The 25,381-nt window shown below is 35.1% G+C and overlaps 1 protein-coding gene across 2 annotated transcripts in view; it reads left to right on the top strand.

Annotated features, from left to right (window-relative positions):
• Window positions 1-21,618, top strand: part of LOC129269309 (RING finger protein unkempt homolog) — a 28,840-nt gene extending 7,222 nt beyond the window's left edge. Inside the window, exons 5-14 of one of the 2 annotated variants that reach the window (XM_054906802.2) lie at window positions 525-727; window positions 2,812-2,933; window positions 6,222-6,428; window positions 6,946-7,075; window positions 9,582-9,701; window positions 10,822-10,988; window positions 11,558-11,848; window positions 16,099-16,194; window positions 18,907-19,068; window positions 20,059-21,618. In XM_054906802.2, the coding sequence (XP_054762777.1) occupies window positions 525-727; window positions 2,812-2,933; window positions 6,222-6,428; window positions 6,946-7,075; window positions 9,582-9,701; window positions 10,822-10,988; window positions 11,558-11,848; window positions 16,099-16,194; window positions 18,907-19,068; window positions 20,059-20,241 (1,681 nt within the window). In that variant the 3' untranslated portion in view covers window positions 20,242-21,618. The remainder of the gene's footprint in view (window positions 1-524; window positions 728-2,811; window positions 2,934-6,221; window positions 6,429-6,945; window positions 7,076-9,581; window positions 9,702-10,821; window positions 10,989-11,557; window positions 11,849-16,098; window positions 16,195-18,906; window positions 19,069-20,058) is intronic. The other variant, XM_054906803.2, reaches the window with a different exon arrangement.
• The last annotated feature ends 3,763 nt before the right edge of the window (window positions 21,619-25,381 follow it).

Below are 25,381 nucleotides of genomic sequence, written 5' to 3' on the forward strand. Positions count from 1 at the left end.
TGCATGATATAAATTAAGTAACTTTTATAAATAAATCCTAAATTGAACTTGTAAGATATATACATACATGTTTGAAATGCCCTTTTAAAAGAAAAATAAACATTCATGAGAGCGGGTGATAGATTAAAAAATGAAAATCAAATTTTCTTAAAGAACCAATGTTTGAAAAAGCACTTAGTGGCCACTATTCTTTTGTAAGATCGGATTATGAAATGATAAGTGAGCTTATCCCACATTATTGACCCTTTATGAAAGCTTTAGACAGACTTTAAGCTGTTTGTTATTAAAGATATTAATGTTTCATTCAAGGTTATCTTTGTATAGTCCTTTGTTTAAATGATTTATTAATAATCTACCCCATCATACATGTACCATGCTGCAATGGAAAGATTAAAAATAAATGAGTGAATTCCCTCTTCTCCACTCCATCCCACTACCTTCATTTGCTTCTTTGTCGTGTCTTCAAAAATGAAATTAGTTTCTATCTTTGTAACTCTGTTAAATTAACATACATGTATTTACAGGTCTACCCCATGCCCTAATGTGAAAATAGGAGATGAGTGGGGTGACCCAGCCAACTGTGAACAGATTGATAATTGTCAATACTGTCATACGCGGACGGACCAGCAGTTTCACCCTGAAATCTATAAATCAACCAAATGTAATGACATGCAGCAGACTGGATACTGCCCACGGGGACCTTTCTGTGCATTTGCACATGTAGACCGTAAGTTTAATGCATATTAATTAAAAAGAATTGGCATGAACTATCCGGGACATTAAATTTTAATACTTGTGGATCATATTTTCATTATTAAAATAGAACTTATTTATTTATTCATTTTTTTTATGTTGCAAGCCTGCAAGGTAGAATTAACCCCTCTCCTTTCGAAACTTTTTAATCCATTGTTTATTGTATTGGGACATTTTGATAACTTCCACCTCTCTTTAGTGTAATAATGATGCAAGCAGACATGCAGCGTGTTTCGACAAAGAATCGTTAAAAAACAGAAATATCTTTTCCAGAATCGAAAACCATATCGCCCTTAAACCAAACTTTTTCTACAGAGCGATTAATCCGATTAACTTACATTCCATGTTGCAGGGAAGTTTTCTGGAATTCTGGATACTTACACGGGTAATACCATTTAATGATTCTCTGTAGAAACACGTCGATAGAGCAGAAGTCCAGACTCCAGTGGGCAAAATTTCTGCTACAGGAAGAGCTCGAAAATTATATTTAATTTCTTGTATTATAATTCACTTTCAAAGTTCGAATTCATTTTTTTTTTTACTTTAAGCAGGAAATGGGAAGAAAAGTTCAGGATAACATTTAAAGATATATGCATCTATTCTCATTGACTTTTGTTACAAAGAAAATTAAGATTTGTGAGAGAGGGCACAATATATGATCAGTGTTCAAATTCAGATTTTTTAAAGAATTAAGATTAGAATGTTGGAAATAGTCCAATATTAAAATTCACATATTACACCATTACTAAAGATTTATAAAGGCATTTCTGTATTTAGCATGGAATAACTCTCTACTGGGTTTCCTCTAGAATTCTGTAATATGATTACACTTCCTTGTGTTGTGTACCTATCATATGTAACACAAGAAATCATAAATTATCAGTTCTTCAATTGTCTTTTTCAGCTCTAAGTGTTACATTACCTGTGCCTAAAGCCTTCAGGTTAAAAATATAACACTGTTATATGTTTACCTTAAAGAAGGCCTCAGTTCTATTAAAGGTACTAAATCAATCTCTTGACTCTTGAAGAAAATAAATGGTTAATTGACTCTTTCTATTTAGGTGTTGATGGAAAACTTGTATTTCATCAATGTTATGATAGCTTATTGTACCAAGATCCCAAAAGTTTGATATCAATAATTCAATTTCTCAAATCATTGGTATTCTATGAAACTAGGCTCTTATTTGTTGCTACAGCGTTCATTTCATATTTTTTGTCAGTTTTGCTGGTATTGAGGAGTTATTCAAACATATAAACTAATATTAATATCTAACTCCATATGAAAACGTTTTTATATGTACTATAAGAATTCTAATAACTGTGAAGTCTGAGTTATTTGTGAGAGATTAAAATCTATTTTCATGTTTTTTTTTTACATCTTGAACACTTACATTGTACAGTACATATGCAAAAGAATTTATGTGAATTGATATTAAGACCAATGGGCAGAGACAAAGTGGGGCTGGACCAATTGACAAGTAATGAACTAGTGTATTTTGAAATTACATGTGAATTTCTCATTTGACCAAATCTTAACAAAGATATTTTTCTGAGGAAAGGGGTATGTGAATTTTTGTTTTTAGACCAACTAAGCAGTCGTAGACAAAATTGGGTTAGACCAAATGTGACCTGCCACTCCCAAACCAACCGTACATGTAAGTCACCCAAACTTTTTTAGAATAACCTCGAAAAGCACGTCCTACATGTAAGCTTTAAAATGATACTGTAGATATCAGAATTCTCAAAATTGATCAACAATATCCCATACAAGTACTTGCTTGAAGGTAGAAGAAATTCAGTAAGCACTTCAAAGAATAAGGAGAAAACAAGGTTCGAAATCAGTGTTCATTCAAGCATGAGATATGCGCAGCCTGTATGTTTTTAGGCTATTTACAGAGAACCTTCCCTGGTGTTTTGTGGCTGGTCATAAATGGGAACATATTATATTTGTTTTGAAGTAGAGTGATTGCTATGCACAGATATTTTAGTCAATGGGAAGTGTGAATTCATGTTGTCTATAAATGTTTCTTTACATTGTTCTATTCCTCATGTCTGCAGAGGAAATGAGTAACACTCAGCGTGAATTAACAGAGGACCAAACGTCTAGTCTATCCCAAATTTCACCTGTATCATCTGCATCGTCGACGAGTAATCCGGTCAGCAACCCCTCTCTTCAAACAGTGAGTGAATAACTAATGTCAATTGGGTTTATTTTCAGTTTCCTCATATCCTTACCACATACAATATATGCTTTGTACTTGAATGGTCCATGATGAAATCTAAAACTTGTAATATATTATAGTTCTGAAAAAGAAACATGTAAACTTTTCTATCCATTTGTTAGGTTGGGGCTGAAGTTCCCTTATTAGCATGGCTGATAAAAGAATAATAATAATAATATGCATTTATATAGCGCAAAAACTATTTCTATATATTCTATTGCGCTGCAAGAGCTTCCTAGGTGCTGCACATACTATTTGAATAGATAGGTATTTAATTTTAACTTGAAATTATGTAAATTTGTTGAATTCCTAATGTTGAGGGGAAGTTTGTTCCATAGTCGTGGGGCTGACATCAGAAATGACATATCTCCTAGTGTTGCTTTAGTCTTGTGTGGGGGTACTTGCAGTGTGAGTGTATCTTTTGAGCTACTTAGGTGATGGTCATGAGATCGGGATTTCAATTTTAAGAGATCTGAGATATAACTTGGGGCCTGACCATTAAGACCTTTAAAGACTATCATTAGGATCTTAAATGTGATTCTTTGCCGGACAGGTAACCAGTGTAATTCTCTCAGTAATGGGGTGACTGGAGAGAATTTGGGAAGACGACATACATGTATTAAACGTGCACATGTGTTTTGCACTCTCTGCAGTTTGCTTATTTGAGAATCGGGTAATCCATAGAGAACACTATTACAATAATCCAATTTACTTGTGATACAAGCATGAACAATAGTTTTCATGCTGTCTTGATCAAAAAATTTACGGATATGTCTCAAGTTATAGATCATAAAATAAGCGGACTTACAAACATTGATGATTTGTGATTCCATGCTTAAGTGGGTATCAAAGACTACACCAAGGTTTCTGGCTTTATCTGATGGAGTTATAACCGAATCGCCAACAGTTAAGCTATAGCCCCCAAATTTGAAACCTGATGTGGGGTACCAATGACCAACAATTCAGTTTTCCTATCATTCAACATTAACTTATTTTGAAACATCCAGGTTCTAATATATGCCACACAATCTTCTAAAGATTTATCATCTCATGATGCATTTGGGGAGAAAGATAAGTATAGTTGTGTGTCGTCTGCTAGCTGTGGGAAGTTATACTGGGAAACTCTCTTGTGATATTGGTAAGAAGTCTACTTGTGTACATAGTAAACAATAAGGGGCCAAGACGTGACCCCTGCGGTACACCGAAAGGCACCTTGAATCCATCTGACATACATGTAGTATTATCCATTTCGATTGACTGCCTTCTCTCTGAAAGATAGGATTTAATCCATTCGAGTGCATTGAAGACTGTAGATTGATCTAGTGTATCGCCTATTGGCAATTTTGCTAGTTTGTTACTAGTCTAAATAATTTAGGATACTTATATTGATTCCAAATAAAATTTAGAAGAATACAAGGAGGCTTTAAATATGTTGTAACCTGTTGCCTACTGGAACCGTATGGAATAACACAATCAATATACCCCCCCCCCCTGTGTTGAAGAATGTAAATTTATATTAACCATTCTATTATACCTATGGAATGATACCTTGTTAACACGTATGTCTTTTTGTGTCTATTACAGTCAAGATATAAATCTCCCATACTTGTGATTAAATTTGGGCAATTTTAATAACTGCATTGAAATTGACTGTTTCATTTGTCTTTCAAATTGAGGGATTTGTATAGTTGTGAGTACTTATAGAAGTGACATTGAAACAACATCTACCAGCAATTGATTCAGAAATCCATCCATACAGCTGTTTGTGTCATCATGATATGAGGAAATAAGATTTGATTCTATTATTGAATATACTCACATTGTTAGAGATTTAAACCTTGCACTACCATGACTGGGTATTGTACGAACTGACAATATGACACCTTTTAGGAAATGTAGATGATTTATGATTCTGAGAAATCAGTGATATGGAAGATTTATATTCTTTAATAGATTGAAATAACTATTCAATCATGCTAAACTGATTATTAAGTATTATATCCTACATAGATTGAATCCTGTATAGTGATTGGTTCAAATAGCATCATGTGACCAAATATATTTCAACTATGATGATGCGTGACGTCAGACCTCGATATATTTTTCGCTATACCAATATTCTGACGTCATTACATGTATTTCAGAAAACTGGATATTTAGCTAAACTCTCAGGCGCAACGGCCAGCGAGCTGTCTCTCCCGGGCAAGTCCCGTGATGCGTCGGCGCAGGCACTAATCTGCGTTCCGCTGAGCGCGGTGGCTCGGAGAAAAGTAGGTAATGCAACGCAAGTAACCCGACTTTGCAAGCTCAGCGCATAGATTTTGGTTATAAATTATTAAAAGTAGGATATAAAACAAATATATCAGGCGTTTCATTTGAAAGCATAGTGGAAATTATTAATCCTCGGTTGGACTGGCAAAACTACTATATTTCCCTCGGGGCTTCGCCCCTCGGGAAAAATAGTAATTGCCAGACCAACCTCGGATAAATTATTCCACTATACTTTCTCATAGCCTGATATATTGGTTTACTGTTGATGATGATGATCTTGATGATAATGGTCATGATGATAAGATGATGATTATGATGATGATGATGATGATGATGATGATCTTGATGATGATGATTTAGTAAAGACGTGACCGATGTAGGCAACAAGATGTAGTATTACCTTTAATTATTTTCGTGCAAATTCTGAAAATCATTTAAAATTTTGTTGCTGTAAATAATTGCATTATATGTTACTTCTGCAATATTAATCTTGATGTACAGTAGAGATTATGACTGTCTTTGCAAACCATTTTTTTTTGTGTAATGAGAACTTAACGTGATAAATGGAAATATAAACCAAAACGGGGGAAATGTGATATGCCTTGCAATTTTCCTGTAGAAGCTTATCACTGGCTTGCTGTTTTTAACTTGAAACAGGTGTCCATCAAATAAAGTGAAATTGAATTTTATGACTAAGATATGATATGTAATTGCTATGTCTATTTTTCCGTCATCTCGTGGTAAAGCTCTAGTCTGAAATTTGCAGAATCCAGCAAAGGAATTTATAAAATTTCAGTTTGATGATACTGCATTATTGGCTGATCCCCAATTATGTTTAAATTACAGGGATTTTCCTCTGCTTTTCAGAGTCTGGTGTCATCAAATTTTAACTACTTCCTATAAGTGCTCAAGCCCAACTGACTCTAATAGAGTGATATTTGATATTTTTCCTACCCATCTCTTTGTTCCCTTCAGGAGTTATGTCTTGATTTTTCATTTGTACCACCCAATGTCCATGGTCACATCGGGAGTGGTGATGCCTCTAATCTTAACAGCCCGGGTAGTAGCAGTCTGGGACCCATAGGCAAACCTCGCTCTAACAGTGCATCAAGTAGCTATTCATCCATATCTGAAACTTCTAGCTATCATCGTTCACACAATGCAGAGAAGGACGATAATTCAGTAAGTACCCATCTTCTGGGTCCCGTAACACAAAGGGTAGCGATTGATCGTAAGCTTGATTTTCACGATTGATTTGTACATTGTAGGCAATAGGATCAACGGTAGAAAAATGTTCTACGATCATTGCTAAGTTTTGTGTTACGGGCCCCTGGTTACATTTTGTTATTGGGACACCCTGCATTGGAGTAGATATTAGATGGATATCCACTGTTGAATTAAACCAGGTGGGTGTTTCCTAAGTTAGAAATGACTTTACTTGATGACCCTTTCTTGGATAAATGAGATATCCTTATGGTGCTGGGTTCGCACTTAAGAACTTGATCCAGTCGTTATGAATGTTATAACTTTAAGAAGAGCATTATGAAACACCCAGCAGCTATAAGTCAAACATTACATTGAAATCAGATGAAAACTAAAAAAGGGATGGCATTTTATAAAGCGTCCTATTATCTTGTTTCTGATATTGTAATATTTGAAATGATAATCACAGCAAATATTGTGATTTTTTCCCCCACAGAATCTGTTTTTCCCGACGTGTCCTATTCCTCTGACGACAAGCAACAGCACAAGTTCTTTCTTTACTAGCTCCATGTCTGTCAATGCACAACCATTCTATCCTACAAGCGATACTGTGGAATCTGTTATAGGTAGGTGGCATGATTCATGGCGGAGTACTCCTCGTTGTTCCCAGTTTTACAGGGGAAAGATATGGAGTAAACTTGATATTGATGAAAGTTGATTGTACTGTGCTGTTACTTCCTTTGTCAGAAGTCTCTAAGCACTCTACTTTTATAATGCAACATAATATTACACTGCACCCTAGCTTTTAAAAAGCAGCTGTTAACATGCTTCCTGGATTCAAGGAATGAATGCATGCCAGGGCACTGTCTTATAAAGAGTTACGATCCATCTAATCAATCTCAACTGTATGGAAGTCCATAAATACCATAACCTCATTAGTAAACAAAGAGAATCACTCTGAATCTTCAAGAGAAAGATGAATGTATGAATATGGATCATTTCTAGAAAACGTTTTGAACAAATTTGCATTTTAGATGTTGACGTTGCTGGCCGTCCATAGTTGTGGTTGATTGGATCAATCGCAACACTTTGTAATGCGGGACTCTGGCTCCCATTAACCTCACCTGGGTGCAGTGCAGCATAATATGTATAAGGAAATAAATGCCTTGGATAAGATTTAAATCCATGTCCATCTGATACACGAGTCAGAATCTTCACACATTTCTGGCAGGAATATATTTCTTAAAATGCAGAATGCATAACAGCTGTTCTTCTAAAGCCAGGTTAATAATGCTGTCTTATTGGCGAGCACTTGTGTAAATTTCTTGCTGAGTTGAATGAATGCCTGGGGAGGATTTGAACCCATGGCCCTCTATTATAGAGATGTGAGTCAGAAGCACTGCACCATGACACGTTTACATACATGTACATACTTTGAATGAAAATGGCATATAGTAACGTACAGTAATCTGACTCAATAGCAGAACACCCTCACCTCCCCCCCCAAAAAAAAAACACTACACAACAATGCTGTCATATTTCTTATCTGTTAGTATTCCTTTTTTGTCATAGACATGGTTCTGCATGTGTCCATGTGTCTTTTGATTGACATTCGTTGTTGAAACAGTTGTCTTTAAGTTCCTCTGTTGGTACACAAAAATCTCATGGCTGATATCATTTGCAATTTACTTACGCATAAGGCATGTGCAGTTATCTTGTGTTCTTACTTGTGGATATAATTATATTTCATTATAGTTTGTCCTTTTCATTAATATTCATTGATTGATTGATTTACTTTTTTTTTGTTTTACAAATTTTGTTGTTTTCACTGTTTTGATGTTCTCAAATGCTAGTCAGTTCATGTAGCACCTGAAGCTGTCACTATGCAAACTTATTATTTTTTTTATTATTTCACTTTAAAAAATTGCAATTGTGGAGGCAGTGCTCTCAAGTCTTTTGTAAAATATGTTTTTACATTTAAGATTTTTGTCATATGAAGTAAGATATTAGTACCCATTTTGTACAATTCTATTCATACCTTTCGAGAAAATTGGTAGGTAACCTTTTTAAATATCAAGTCATCTTGGCATGAAATTTCTCTTTTTCATTTATTTTTAATTTAATACTTTTATTGTAAGCTTCTTAATCTTAAAATGATGACTCATTGAGATTATCAATATTGCTTCGTACTTGAATGAATAAATTGTTGTAAAATATTTTTGGAAAAAGGCTTGGTCTCGTGTTGGCCAAAGACTTTCAAAATTTTTTTGGCTAAATTCCTATTGATTTCCTGTCACTTGAATAGTTTTAGGTTTGATATAATTTTCTTAGGTCAAACCATGAAGCGTACTCATATTCAAATAAAATGACATAAACCAACCCATTAACCCCAAACCCTTTGCAAGGCAACATACTATAGAATCCAAGCAATGGTTTTCTACCACAGAACAATTACAATTGAATGGGTAATAAGTATACTGCTGCCACTGCTACTACTACTACTACTACTACTACTACTACTACAACAACAACTACTACTACTACCACCACCACCACTACCACTACTACTTCTCTACTTCTACTACCACTACTAATATTACTAATACTACTACTACTACTACTACTACTACTACTACTACTACTACTACTACTACTACTACTACTACTACTACCACCACTACTACCACTACTACTACTACTACTACTACCACTACTACCACCACCACCACCACTTCTCTACTTCTACTACCACTACTACAGCTGCAGCGACAACAATGTTGACTACTACAACAACTTTTCTATCCCTTCTACTACTATATTGTGACATTTTAAACCCTCTTTCACCTACTACTACTCCCTCCATATACTAATATTAGTACTACACCAAAAGCCCTACTACTATTGTCCTTAATTATTTATTGATACTACTGCTACTGTTATACGACACCAATGACTATTTCCATCATGACGATGGCGACCACTATTGCTACTGCTGCTGCTACTTATACTTCTACTGCTACTATTACCACCACCACCACCACTACTAATACTAATGCCAATACTGCTACTACTACTCCTACTACAATGCCTCCACCATGCAGTGAGGACTGACCTTATTTTATATATTCCCAGGGAATGCTTTAGATGAACTGAATATGGATGACTTTGATGTAGCGGCGATAGACAAAGAGTTGGACAATGATAATTCATCAATAGGGAGTTCCACTACAAGTTTGGGCCATTTATCATTGGGTAAGTCTATAATATATCCACGCTAGAAGGGTTCTCTCTGATTTACTATTAAACTAACATTAGAGTAACAAAACGAAATAAATAGGATTTTAGGGTAGTATTCTTGGTCCTAATTGCTTTGTTATATAGTCTGCTGATTTTGATGATAGTTTGCATGATGCATGCCCAGTATTATTGCAATAGACGGGCTTGAACCATTTCATGTTGCGTTTTGGTTGATTTTCAGTCGATGGAAGATTTCTGACCTAAAATAATCAGAAAAAAAATATGTCGTTTATTTTCATTTTGATAATTTTTTAGTCAAAGCATGAAATTTGGCTTGTTTTATCAGATGCATGATATCTAGTGCCATATCGTTCACAAGCTTGTTTTTCATATTTTTACCATATTTGTTGGAATATAACATTCTGCACCCTTCTCAGATATTCATATTTGACATTTTCATACTAACCTTTTGTTTATTTCATTATTAAAATTCAGCAATATGACAGAGCAACATTGAATATACCAAAGTCAATAGCTGCTCTCATATTTCTTAATTGTTTTTTTTTTGGGGGGGGGCCAACTTGCAAAGAGCTTTATGAAACACTTCCTAGAAGTCCCTTGGTTCTCTTCAGTTATAAGCACAATTGCCTTGGCTGTCGCCAATATAATAAATAATGCTGCACATATTCTGATTTCTTGATTTTCTTCATGACAATCGCTCCATATTGACATCTATGGTAAACCTAACTTTCCACAGCTCTCGCCCTGACCTATCATGTAGTATGAGATATGAAGACACACAGCACATTTGCATTGGATAATTCCTGTATTGAAAATCTCCAACAAAAGGTTTTGTTTCAGTCATGATTATATAGCATTGGTCTCACTTGCATGATGCTAATCACAGTTTGTATTTCTAAAATAGTTAGGTTTTGAAGTCACATAAATAATCAAAATAAAAGTGGAGTCCTTGTGGGGGATACTCATTTAAGAAAAGAAAGAAAAATGACAACAACCCTTCATGGGGTTCACTGTACTCTTTTTGTACGAAGTTTTTCTTCTTTTCCACCATTTTACATGTTTGCATCTTATTTTGTTCCCTTTTTATCTCATTTTCATCCCATTTTTTCTTCAGGTTTGAGTTTAGGATCATCAGCACCTGTCAACATCCCAACCAGTAGCAGTCTAAATCACAAGTCTTCTATGCCAGAGAGTCCGGCTTCCCCCCTTTCACAGTTACCACCGGCATTTGTTCCACAACACATACAACAGCAACAACATCAACAACAACAAATAGAGCAGGTCAGTTGTAGAAATAGACAGGGGTTACTTTTCAGTTGATTGTATGGAAAACAGTGAATTACAAGTTCTTTGTTATAGCCACATAGTCTAGTGTCGGTCAATAGGTACCTTTTGATTTGGTTGTTTACTAGTGGACAGCACTTCTTAATAGCTTGATTTTGTGTTCACAGCTTGAACAAGATGTCAGTGGAGTGGGGTACTGTGATAGACATAGTATGTGAAAATGTCAAACTGCATGTCTGCTGTCCTGGCGACAGACATTATTTTTGGCGAACTTTGTATTTTTATGAACAGTTGGATATGTCACTTAATGTTAGTCGGGTTTGACCATTGTCTGTCTCCCCACAGACATTGTACGCTGTAAACACAAAATATGACATACTTGTGTCCCAATCTACTAGACAACATGCAAATAAATAAAGACCCTAATATAATTCCTTGATCGCTGGGACACATCATGGGAGACTCCTTAATTTTTACTTCAGGGTCTCCCAGTTCAAACACACCTGACAACCTCAGAACATTATGTTTTATTATTGGTATTTGATATTCTTTTTTTTGTGTATCAGGCTGCAGCTGCATTTATGAGTCAACCCAACACAGTACCATCTAGTCTAAGACACATAGGTTTAGGACACATCTTAGGAGATCCTATAGGATCTGCCTCAGGGTCTCCTAGCTCCACTACACCTCTAACAACCTCATCATCCAATTCTACCAGTGGGACCAGATCAGGGGGGCAGAACCACACCGGTGGAGGGGGCGAGGGGGAGACTGATGTAGGCAGGTTACAAGAAGAAGTCAACACGTTGAGAGGGCAGGTCCAGAAGTGGGAGGAGTCATGGGCACAGGCCAAACAGGTGAGTGACTTAGAGCTGGCATTGATCTAGGCGACTGTTTCATGAAGCTATTTGTATAGTATTTTAAGACTTTACAAATGATTGGAATATGGTTTGAGTGATAAACCAGTTTTTAAATAATTATTAGATCAATCAGCTAGTTGAAATAGGATCATTGTTGATAACAATTCTTGTAATTAAAAAGCATTTGGATGCAAAGGCTATTATTTTTCAAAATAAAGGGGATAGGAAAATACGGTCCACCTTTGTTGAAAAAAAAAAGGAAATGAGTATCGTATTTAGTGCAAGCACACATTCCATTTATTCATAATATCATTCGTAACTTTATGAGTAGCTTTGTGGAATAGTCCCCAGCTAAGCACCTTCTTGTAGATTTGACTAACACAGTGAATGTTTTGGTTTATATTGTTCTGATTGTTAACCCTTTAGCACCTTCTGTCATACATAGTTCAATGTACCAAATCCAAGAGTAAATGGCCCGAATTCACAAAGGTGGTTTTTAAAACCACCGCTTGAACCCATGGTTTATGCAGATTTCCTGTATAAATTATGCTTATTCACTACGTACATTGCAAAATATCCAATGCTGATGCGAGCTTTTGTCACAGTGCACAAAATTGATGCCTGTTGCCATGTTAAGTACACTATTTTATTAATGAGTCCACTGTTTGGAGAGTGGACTTATTAATTCAAAACAGTGGACTCGTGAATAAAAATAGCGTGGATAACCACAGCAGGCGTCAATTTGTAATTTATACAGGATATCTGTGTAAACCATAGGTTCAACCGATGGTTTTAAAACCACCTTTGTGAATTTGGGCCATTATGTTTCATTGATTTCACAGTGTTTCTACTCGTCTAAATGCACCCTCTGTGTATGTGATTACGAGACCTTCAGTTGGTACCCCCTTTTAAGACCTAATCAATTCCTGAAGATTTAATGTTCTAATTCTTCAACTGCACAAGTATTAAAGCCAAACTGTGATATTGTTTGACTTTGCGTCATTGTTATCAGTGCACAAAAAGCATATAGTGGGTTTAGGCCAATCATGTGTTGAATCCATAATGGAATAGCATCCTTATGACAATTTCTCAAAGTCTATTTTATGTGATTTCCATGGAAAGTGTTACTTGGGTTATATGTCCATTATTTATCCAGATTCTTTTATCAATGGACAGTAGGCCATTTCTCTTGGTCACCTCTCCTGTTATATTCATCCTATTCTTTTCAAAGCAAATAAACTTATGAATGTTTTATGCATACAATTGAAATGTTTGTCCACTTCGGTTACAATCACACCAACGAAACTTAACTCCAAACTCACTGATAATAAGAAGGGTTCGTATGAACCCTTGCGTTATATTCATTGCTTTGCTTCAATTTACGGCTGGTACTAAGCCTAAATTGTTTACCTTGACAGCCAATCACATCTCGCTGTTGAGCATCCATCGTCTCTTTGGGTTCCATTATATATTGTTTCTCCTTAGCGTTCTAGTCATTCATGCGATTTTACACCGATGAGTGCATGCCAAAAAGCTTCATTTCCATTTTTAAGGCTTTTTTATGATTTTGCGGTACCAAACACTTATTTATTGACTGATAATATATCAGTCGACTTAAGGAAGTTGTTATGGGTGTAACTGCAGCACTTCTTTAAAATGAAACATTTTAAATAATCCACAAGTAGATCCTCGACACAAAGATTATTTTTCGGAGGATTATGTTTGAATACATTACTGTCACATATCTTGCCATATCACCCATGTGGATAGTGGACGAACTGATGCTAGACGAAATGAAAGTAGACGAGTTGGTAATTGGACGAATGGGCATTAGCCCAATTGAAAATAAACCACGGGGAATGGCTTTAGTCTTGATCCATTGAGGTATCTGAGGTCAAATTTTATGATACAAGCTTTCTGGCAAGTTATGCCTCTCTTACTCTATCCAAATTTCATTTTTAATACAAGCTTGCCTGACATGTCAGAAGGTGCTAGAGGGTCAATGATGTTGGATTGCTGTTTTTTTTTAGTAACATACGATGCATGTTGAGTGGACCATTTGGAAGTTACAGTTTTTCACTTTCTGAAAGTAACTGACACATATGTCATTTAATGTCCTTGTGCATAATATGCACATACAGGTAGTAAATATCAATTGTTTGATGTGACACAGTTGTATGGGGCAATGAGTCGCCATGTCATTAATATTCCGGAAATTAATATTAAAATTCATCAGATCACTTTCTACTACCAATACTTTAAGTAAACCTTCAAAGCAAAATCATTTTTTGGAGTAAAGCAAATTTTTATTGTTTTTAAGACCCCTTTCATTCATATGTTATTCTGTGTTTGAAATGTACAATGAGGAAGTGGACTTTGTCCAATTAATAGTTTGATCAAGCGATATGATTGAAAGGAAATCATTAACCAATCTCTTAGAATAAACAACATTTATCTGCTAGGATCCATTTGTTCAAACATCTCAGAAAAATATTGGCACTGATGCCACAAGGTAATTTTTTCTGCAATATCTCCATCACCTGCAATCCTTTAAAAGCCTTAATACCAAACAAAACTACAACTAGTCCTCCAAAATCTTCAAACTGAAAATTTGCATTGTTTTTTCATCAATGCATTTTACATTTACTTTTGTCATTTCAACTACTTCCTCAATTATGCTCTCGAAGCAATTGGAAATTAGATCAAATGCAAGTAAAATAAACAAATTTGTACTCCTGAATATAGAATTCAGGAAATGTAATATCTGCACTTCATCAGCTAAACAAGTTTAAACCAATCACACCCGCACAGACAGACAAGATTTTGTATTTGAAACAATATAGCCAGATTTCTATTTAAAAAATCTTTCAAAAGACACGCCTGTTTCAAGAAACTGACAGTCAAGGCCTTATTGCTTGAAAATTAATACATGGTAAATCAAATCTTAATTACCATGGTAACAGTACTCATTAGCAAATTGAAATCATGGATTTCAAGGAAGTTACCATTGGATGACTAAGACACAACCATAATATTGATAATAATATATATTCCATTTGTAAAGCGCAGCTACTATAATTGCATATACTCTACTGCGCTTGATACTTGGTATCATATTATTACCCCAGCTGTAGCTGAGCCGCTGTATAGGTGCTAAAGCATTCAAGGAATAAATCGTACTTGGTACCCATTCACCTCACTTGGGTCTAGTGCAGCACAATGTGGGTAAAGTTCTTGCTGAAGGAAAACACGCCATGCCTGAGATTCAAACCCACGTCTCTCTGATTGAAAGACGAGAGTCATATACACTAGACCACGACACCCCCACTAAACAGTAACTTGTATGCAACAGGACAAATGTATGAATTGAAAGCAGAGTCTATAAAAAATATAAAAGGGAAATAGGGAGAAAAAAACTAGCATGAATTATAGTCTTCAAAATCATCCCAAATAATGCTACCACATACTCTGTGGTCTTCTGCAATTAGATTTGGGTAATAAATCTCAATAACATAGAATATACTGTAATTATTTCAACCCTGTCTGATTGAGGTTTACAATTACATGAGAACACCACAGATGAATGTTTACTTAGGTCTGTGGAAGAGAGGTCAAGATCATAATCTCATGACTGCCTTCATCAATCAGAACTTATCAGGCCTTTTTTCAAACAAGAATACTTATGATGTATTTATTCAAATAAAATCGTGGTGCATTTCTAGTTGGTTGTGCTTATGAATTCCTTCTTGCAAATAAATATCTGAGGTGCATTTTGATAAATTTTCTTTTTAGAGAGAGATTTAAAGGCCACTGCATATCTTACAACTTGAATCAGGTTTGATTTTGAAGAAGAAAATATGACATTTGCATTTTTTCTTTGAAATTTGATTAAAAACAGTATAGAATCTTATTTGATGCTCAAGACAATGTTAAAAATCAAACTTTTTATGAATTTCAAACTTTACGTTTGGATTGAAGTTCAGATCTGTTAAAAATTGTAGGTAAATAGTCATATGAATGCAGTGATTAAAAATTCAATTTAATTTTATACATATGAAAAGGAACAAATTAGGCTTAAATTTCAACTTACAGCAGTCATAGGATGACTCAGAATCTTTGACAGTTTTATGTTACACATTTTAATAATCACATCTAGCATTTTATGCTGAAATGGGTGATAGCAGACCTAGCAAGCTGGCAGTGGGTGTATGGTGGCCTTCAGTTTTGTTTTCCTTTGATTCTTGCAGGCATGTGATGCATGGAAGCGTGAAGCTACGGAATCCCAAGAGAAAGCTAAGCATGCTGAATTAGAAAAGAATACAGCATTACAAAGAAAGGAAGAGGTAATTGCTTCTTTCTCTTAATCTAATCTAAAGAGCAATCAAACCTTTTTAATAAGGTTTCATTTCTATGAAAAGAATATTGGAAAGAAAATGGTGCTGTAACATGTAGATGTGTACTTATTTTCTAGTTTCTTTTACATTTTGAAGACTGGAAATCACACATTTGTACTGAGGATTTTAATACCATTTTTCAGTGCATTATGTTGTGCTGATTGTCAGTGAATGATAGCCAGTAAAGTTTTTATATAGCTTATCGTAATACTAGAAGCTGGTAAAGGCCCGGTCCCACTGCACTTACGGATGCAAAGCGGATGTAAAATGTAAAAAAAATCTTGCCATCTGTTGGAATACGCTATGCATCCGTTGTGTACTCATACATGTAGCACGTTACATATGCTCTATCTATCGAGCATCCGTCCACTGTGATTTCATCCGCGCCAAAAGTCTTGAGCTGCATAAAACTGATAGAATGGATGAACTTTCCGCCGGAATTATGTAAATCCGCAACATATATACGAGCAACAAACGTTCCACATCCGCTGTATCCTCTCTGCATCCTCCGACTCAGATCCACTGAAGCTGAACAACGGAAAGAGGGAGGAAAGATAAAGTACGTGGAACGTCTATACATCGTTAGTAGCACGGAAATAGAAAGGATGCAAGCATATGCATCTCTTAAAGTATTCTAAACCCCCGGTAACAGAGCTGTCATCCACTTCCATCCGCAAGGTTTCCGATTAACAACCGTTTAACATCTGCGCTACGTACTACCCACATCCGTTCTTTTCCGTTATGTTTTTACAAATTTTTCGTCAATTTTGTCCATTTCTGGAGTGGATGAAAACGGATGGAGCCACCCACGAAATTTTGCGCATCTGTGTCCTTTACGAATACTTTTTTTATCCGTCAGCCAGTGGGACCAGGCCGTAATATGATGAACATTAAAACATTTCTTTAGATACGCAATTACTTGCAGTTTTCATTCATTTTGATATCATGTGAATGTTATACTATACCCATATTTTTTTTCAAATTATGTAAATGGATCATAATAATAGTAGCTTGCCAATCATACATTAAAGTATTCACCAGAATGTCGTTCGTCAGATATAGTGGTGCTTCCAAACCTAAGAAAAAAGGACATCCAATGAACTGTGCAATAAATAAGATGTGTTGGTATGTCAATTCATAAATCATCAGTCATCGGAAATTCTTCAATTCCTGGGGTCCCATTTTACAAAGAGTTGCGATTGATTCGATCAATCTCAACTGTATGGAAATCCATCATTGTCATAATTTTCCTACCAAAATTTGCACAAAGTTCTTTTGTAAACAAAAAAGAGTACATCAAATTGTCAAGACAACAATGAATGTATTAGTATACATCATGTTTAGAAAACATTTTTAAACAAACATGCATTTTAGCTGTTGACGTGGCTGGCTCTCCATACTTGTGGTTGATTGGATCAGTCACAACTCTTTGTTAGATGGGGCCAGATTTGTTGATTAAAATTCACCCAAATTTGTTGGTCTATACTGAATAGGAATAGCATGTTTAAGAGTGAATAGAACTATAGTTGATTTTCGATCTTGTCTTGACTAACAAATATGCACTTGTTCTGACCTGTTAAACTTGCATGAGACACTTAGGAGTGGTCTACCAATTAAGCTAAAATCCATTTTAAGTTAGATAAAATCATTGTTTGACACTGATTTATGTGATGGTGAATCACCCCCTCATATCATATACATGTATAATGTTACATGTATAATGTTTATCACCTTTGTTAGAATCAATGTTTATGCATTGGGAGCATTAAATTGTCTGTATTGTTATTTCAGTGCACCCAGTATTTATATTTTGTAGTCCTTTTATGTGCATTGTTTCATAGTATGCTTACTTTATAACCATTGTCTTGCTTTTTTCTGCCATTTTTGTAGTGACTCAGTTTACTTATTGAAGATGTATTTTTCTGGTGATAATAAACATCTAGACAAATTCTTAAAAAGAAAGTGAAAATTAGCACTGTTACATGACAAAACCTGTAAAACCTGTAATGCAATGAAATACTTGATTGTTTTAGTTATGCACATTGTTACTCAAGATGAAATAGGCAAACAATAGCTACATGTTCTCACTTTAGAATACAAATAAATGTATGCTTCAAGTCAGAGAACTATTTAATAGACACTCTTGATGGACTGCTTTTATTGTTACAGTTCGTGCATGGAATGTCTTTATAGAACTGCAGTGATGTATCTTCGCATTGCACAATAAAAACAACAAACAAACTGAAATACACATGGGGCATGACCTGAAATCTAGAATCTTTCCAACATTTGATCCGTTAGATCGTGGTAATTCATTAAATTCAGAGATGTCATCTTTCAGACTTTATCAACTCGTATTCAGCCATAGAAAAAACATTTTTGGGCGTACATAATGATTTTCAAACTTGAAAGATAAATCAATTCTTGAGTGACATCCCTGTACATCAAACTTTCAAGAATGTCTTGTTGTGCCCCCCCCCCCCCCCGGTACGTGCCCCCTGCTCTTCCATCTTAGATATGCCACTGTAGAGCTGAAGAATGTGTATGTACAGTCAGTTGAGATGAGCATGGCAAACAATTAGTACACTCTTCATAGACCAAGACATGCCTTATATCAGAGCATCACACCGTATGATCATCCATTGTGTTTCTTCCTTGCAGGCATTCAATGAATCTAGAATACTAAAGCAAGAGATAGAAGGTTTATCAGGAGGACCACATTTACATGTGCTAAATAAGGTAGCTGAACTGACAAATTTACCCGTGACCAAGCTTAAACAATTACAATTACAGCTCAAACTGGATTTAGAAAGGGTTGAAAAGGTGAGTGTGAACACGTCTTTCTAAATTTGTAGTTAAGAAATAAGAAATATTTGTGTTGCCTTTATTTTACAATGATTTTGCGCTATTTTGTGCTAATGCAAATTTGAATGAAGTTGCAAATCTGGCTTATGCTTGTTTTAAAATCATCTCAATCTGGCTATTCCGGTAGCATCGTAAATTAAGTAGATGCATAATCAAGCTATACACCAGCAGCTGGGCACAACAGTCTGCAACTACCACAGACTGTCTGATATTTTAAAAGCATAATGATAATATGTTCATTTATGTAGCGCTCTTACAAAATAACATTGTTTTAGAAGAATTTATTGAGTTTGTCAAAAGTAAAAGAAATCTCGTCCTGGTGTACAGTCAACAATATTGGAACTTTTTACACAAAATTAAAGTAATTAACTATCTATTAAAAAAGGCAGCAAATAATCAAGATTTGGCATACACCATGGCTAAGAGCACCCAGCTGGTAGACTGCTTAGGGGGCCTGTTGCAGTGACATGCAAACCACGCGTACCAGAAGAAAGATACGGTGGTTCCCTTATAGCCAATTCATTTATTGAATAAATGGCTACTTGGTTTAAGAAACTCTGGCCATTCTTTACTAATTTAAATATTACAATTATGATATATCGTGGGTTAGTTCTGTAAATTTTGATTACTTTTTGTTACACACGAATAGTCTCATCATGATGCAGTATAGTGGCTTCAACTGTTGAGATAGTCACCTTGGATTTGGACATAATATTAGTACTTTGTGGATGTCGGGAAAACAAAAGTATTTTCTGAATTTCTTGGGAAACAACCCAGCTAATATGTTTTAGAACATTCACAAAAAGGTCCTTAGACTGGAAAGTAAAAGCAGAAAAGATTCAGAAAATGTCTATGTGCTAGCTGGGATGAAAAGGAAGAAAGAGAATAAGAAAAACAAGCATTATTCTGTGATGTGTGAAATATTTCTTTCTTGATTTTATCTTTCAGGTGTTACATATAAGAGAAAACTTCACTTGCTGCCTGTGTCACGACAGAGAACGTAGCGTTGTGGTAGGACCCTGCCAACACTTAGCCCTTTGCTCATCATGCGCAACAACAGTCAGTGAATGTCCTGTATGCCACATACAAGTCAACAACAAGACCAATGTGGTGGTGCCGGCACCCCTCTGACTGTGGCATAACTGGGGGCATTTCTGTGCCCCTCTGACAGGGGGATAGTTCCTTGGGTAAGGGGGTATACCTGCACCCTTCTTATTGTAGGATAAGTCTTGGGGGTCAGGGTAACTCTGCATCTACATTACTGAAGATTAAGTCCTGGAGTATGGGGTATCTCTGCACCTCTCTTCCTGTGGATACTTCCAGGGGTCAAGGTCATTCTTGCAAGTACCATAGGAGGCATTATCCATGCACCCCTCTTGCAGTAGGATAGGTCCTTTGGTGGACTAGAGGGCATTTCCATCCTCTTTTTAATATTGAAAGCTAATTTTGTTGGTAGGGGATGATTAGTTACAGGGATAGGGGTTATTTCACCTCCCTTTTTACTGTAGGATAATTTCTGAAGTAGGGAGCATTTGACATCCTAACTTCAAGATAAGTTCTTGGTTGTGTTCCCATACCCATCTTACTATAGAGGATGCACCTTCCTGCCTCTAACCAGGATGCGCCTAGGTTTAGAGGGTTTGTCTGTGGTGTGGTAAGAACCAAACATCACATTTTCAACTTCCTCACTTTGATTTCATGTCTTGATGTTCTGTTCTATGTTAATTTTGTCGTGAGGTAATAATTGCAAGAACATTTGTGATAGAAAAGGGGGTATTGCAAGATTATTTGTGATAGAAAAGGGGGTGTAAAGTAGATCGGAGGTATCAGACTTGTTTATTATTGTTTCAAATGGTGGTGTTTCAGTATCAGTATCACATCATTGTTTGATTTGTTGATGTTTATTTTGAGATTATTGTCAAGTACATACCACAGTGTATCCTTCAATCCATGCTAGCGAACCCCCAGAGGTAGGTCATATTTTATATGATACAAAATCCTCTCCATCATTCTTCCATATCCATGCTGCTTTCCTTCCCCCTCAGCTAGGTGCATCATCATGTTATATTTACCGGTATCTAGTATTTATTATATCATTTATAATTTTGTTCAACTGTACGCTTGTTGTGGAGGATTAGGTGACTGATATCTTGTGACAAGTAGTTGAATAACATTCTTGAAAGTAATGTTTAGCTATCTCCAGGTATTACACTAGTATACAATTGTGAAGTTATGAGTATTTTCACATTAAAAATGAAACTGAGGAAAATGATACATTAGTATACTTTTCTCATGAAATAAAGGGTACTTTCACGTTGAAAATTAAACCAAGGAAAATGGCTACAGTGATGACACTCGTGTTATGTTCTTGTGAAGTCAAGAGTACTTTGAAATTTAGAATTAAACCAGTGAAACACAGATTTGGGGAAACTCCCAGTTTACTCAAATTCTCAAATTACTCAAATTCAATATTTTTTTAACACAGAATACTTAGTCATATTGACTAATCAGACATTGTGAAGTGAACACATTGGTGGCTTGAAATTGAAGATTAATCAGACATGTTTTCCTACTCCCTACCCCCTTCCAGTGAATCAATGTTGTAAGTTATTACAAGTTGATTTCAAGTCTCTGATGTTAAAAGTGTAACATTTGCCGCTTCCAGGCACATATGATTATGAAATATGAATAATTACACATTACAGCGTTGAAGTATTCAAAACCTTGCTATTAAAGATTTCTTACATTACGATAACGATGTAAACTAAAAAGGTGATACTTCATATTGTTCAGGGTTAAGTGAGTTCATTTGTAATTTGCATCTTTCAGAATAAAGGATGAATATTGTTTGGTAAAAAATAGCTAATAGAATACAGTAAATAATGTATACTGTTCATCCTTATGATTCAATGCATAATGTTGTTCATTAGCATGGCTATAATGTGCAAAACTCAAACAACATTTCACCTGACCTGGATTATTCTTCATATTCTTAGAAGTACCCCCCCTCCCCCCTTTTCCCCGCCATAATTGTGGTATTAATGTCGAAGCATTATGAATGCCACAACCAAGGGACATAGAATTCACATCCTTTCTAGGGGACTTGATCTAATTCATGATAGATGCAATTATGATAAGTGCATGATCTTTATATTGGGAGAATGTAGCATCTTATTTTCTAGACTTCATTTATTATTATTATTATCATTATTATTATTTATTTATTATCATTATTTATTGAAATAAAGAACCCTTTTCACTAATCACTAGCATTTATTTAACGATTTAGCAGGATAATGCAACTTATTCACATGATTTTTATTTAACATGTGTTTTGTCATCTGAAGGAAGCTTTGTCAATAATGTAGAACCATCTAAATGAACCTTTTCCCTTATTAATCTGTATGGGGTTGGTAAGATTAAAATAGTTTGGTTAACAGAGGGACATACATTTCAAAAAGTAAGTATTAGAATGATACACAATAAAATTACCCTCCTCTCAAAACACAATTATAAAAAGCAAATCATTTATGATGTTCACCCGATCGCTATGTTTAGATGTTAGAACATAGGGATGTTCATGTCCATTAGGCAATGATTTATATTATATTTTTGTTATGTGACCGTATATTTGCATGATAATCATATTGTTGTTTTAAAGAAGTATATTATCTTGTTCTAAGTAGCTTTAATGAGTGTTTAAACCTTCAGGTATATATGATTCATCATGTGTTATAAAGCAGCTGTATTTTTTGTGGGTTGTTGTTATTGTTGTCATTATGTGAAGCAACTCAAGTCCCCCCCCCCCTGTCTATTTGTGACTTTAAGATCATGATGATGAAATCACTTTGACTATTATTAGATTTGAAACTGCATTATTATTTTGATTTAGGATCTAGTTTTTTTTTTCCAGATTTATCTGACCCATGATAACAATGACAATGAACAATATCTGATGATGATCATTTTGAAGTGGCACAAATGCTTTCTGTCATATTGTGACTATCATCAGTGGGCTATTTAAACTTTGAATCTCAATATTGAAACATTTTGAGGATAGCTCTGAGCAGCTGTATTTTAGAATGATGGCAATGGTGGTAATCTCATATTGTTTGAAAACAGTCTCCTATGTCCTGTAGAAAACTTTCTTGGAAAAAGAAGGTTGCCACTTATAGCATAAGTCAAATGTATTTCTTTTTAGAGCTGTCAAGAATTTATCAAATTTTAAAACAGAGGGTGTCAACAGCCCACTTGTAATATGCTTTCATGGTATTAACTGAGGGGGGCATTGTTAACTTGCAAAATTTTATGTGAACATGAGGTTCATAAATCAGTCATAAGTTGTGTAATTAATTGCAAACTTTCAGTTGCTTACTTAGGTTCTACTTGCAAAAATAGGATAGATTTAGTTTCTGTAATTGTAAGTGGGTCTGTCAATATGTATTTGATTGACGTTTACAATTGATTGGAATAGTTAACTTACAACATGCCTGGAAATACCGGATTCTCTTAAAAGAAACCTCACTGGCCAACATTGCTTGTATGACATATCCATATGTGACAGTTGCTCCAGTGACGTAAAGAAAAATACTGGTCCCAATTTCTCTGACATAGCAACTGCTCAGCAAACACAAAATGTTTTCAGAATGTGTGGAAAAGGGTTTTCAACATGTCAAAAATGTTTCGATAATGTTTTATATCGTTCTCAAACTTGTGGGAAATGGTTTTGATTTTTTTTTTTAAGGTCCTTAATTGCTTGTTGTGTTTGCTGGCTAGTATATTGGATCTTGTCTCCAGAGCAGTATTGATATTGGAACAGGGCTCTGTTACACGTAGCTTAGCACTTGATAGTTGGACTGGTTTCATATTGATCATGCTATTGAATCATCAATACAAATCAACTATACAATCATTTTCGTAGCTTTGTGTTACCGGGCCCTGGTCTAGAATGAAGCAGTTTGGTCTTAGCTACAACTGTAAGGTAACAAACTCTCTGTGATTTTTAGCAACAGATTTGATGCAATTGACCCTAACAATTTTCAGATCCCTTAAGGCGACCGCACACCTTACGATTGGTCTGCGACCCGATTTCAGAATAAAACGTAGTAGAATTTGATGCTAATATTGAGACTTGGAATATCTTACTGTCAAATGTTCAAAATCATCTTAAGAATACCTATGTTCAAATCTGTGACTATGCTTTCATCCTTAGAATAAAAGCAAATTTAATATCTAGTCGTAATGACGTCATAGCAGTCATACGATTGGCTACAATTTGAAACTATTTTGGCCTTTACTACAAAATAGAGGCTTGCAATCTTTCTAAATGGTTATATTAGGATTCTTTCAATTAATTTTAATCTCAAATAAAATGATATGTTCCATTCACATTTTCAGAAAATGAGCAAAATGCGATTTGTTCCAAAATCGGATCGCGAACAGTCGTAAGGTGTGCGGTGGCCATTACACATGTTGATGTCTGAATAATGGGAATAATGACTTCACCCCTCACATATTCCATAAGTTCTATGAAAAATTTGATGAGATAAGTAAGGAACAGAAGTAAGGTCCTTGTTGACAGGTCGTCTTTCAATATTGATGAAGTTGAGGTTTGATTGTATTTATTTGATGGATGATAATGGTGCTTGTTGGCCATGATTTTATTTCATGTGAAAGATAATCTGAATGGTGTATCCTCGTTAAAAGTGAAATTTTCACAGAGACATACCCCCCCCCCAATCATCTCCCCTGACACATTCTAGGGTGTGAGCTTTGCTCTTTTATTTTGCAATTCATTCTTAATGTCATCGTTTTAAACTTTCCAGTATATATTTTTTAATGGACTGAAAGTGATTTCACTTACCTGTTTTATCTTGATCGGCCAATATCATCTTTGATACATGGGTTAAACATGGCATGATGTAGTATCTCTTATATGTGATCATTTTACATTTAGTGGAAAAAATTATATTATAGATTAGTATATTTGCCCATGTATGTGAGTTTTAATGACATAGTCTAAAATTTATTCATGAGGAAGGATAAAACAGTTACCCTTTTAAAAGCTATTTTGTTCTTTAAATTCATTTTATTGAAAATTACATTGTTATGGCATGTACATGTATTTATGATACAGTATTCTGAAGAATTAGTTTTTTTTTAAGGAAAGAGATATCAGTACTGTTTATATTTTGTTATTTAGATGTGTCAAATCTATCTTCCCTTCTCCTCAGGCTTATATTGTTATTAAAAGCCCCGTCACATCGTTTCG

The sequence above is a fragment of the Lytechinus pictus genome, chromosome 10, assembly GCF_037042905.1.
Source record: "Lytechinus pictus isolate F3 Inbred chromosome 10, Lp3.0, whole genome shotgun sequence".
Taxonomy (NCBI): domain Eukaryota; kingdom Metazoa; phylum Echinodermata; class Echinoidea; order Temnopleuroida; family Toxopneustidae; genus Lytechinus; species Lytechinus pictus.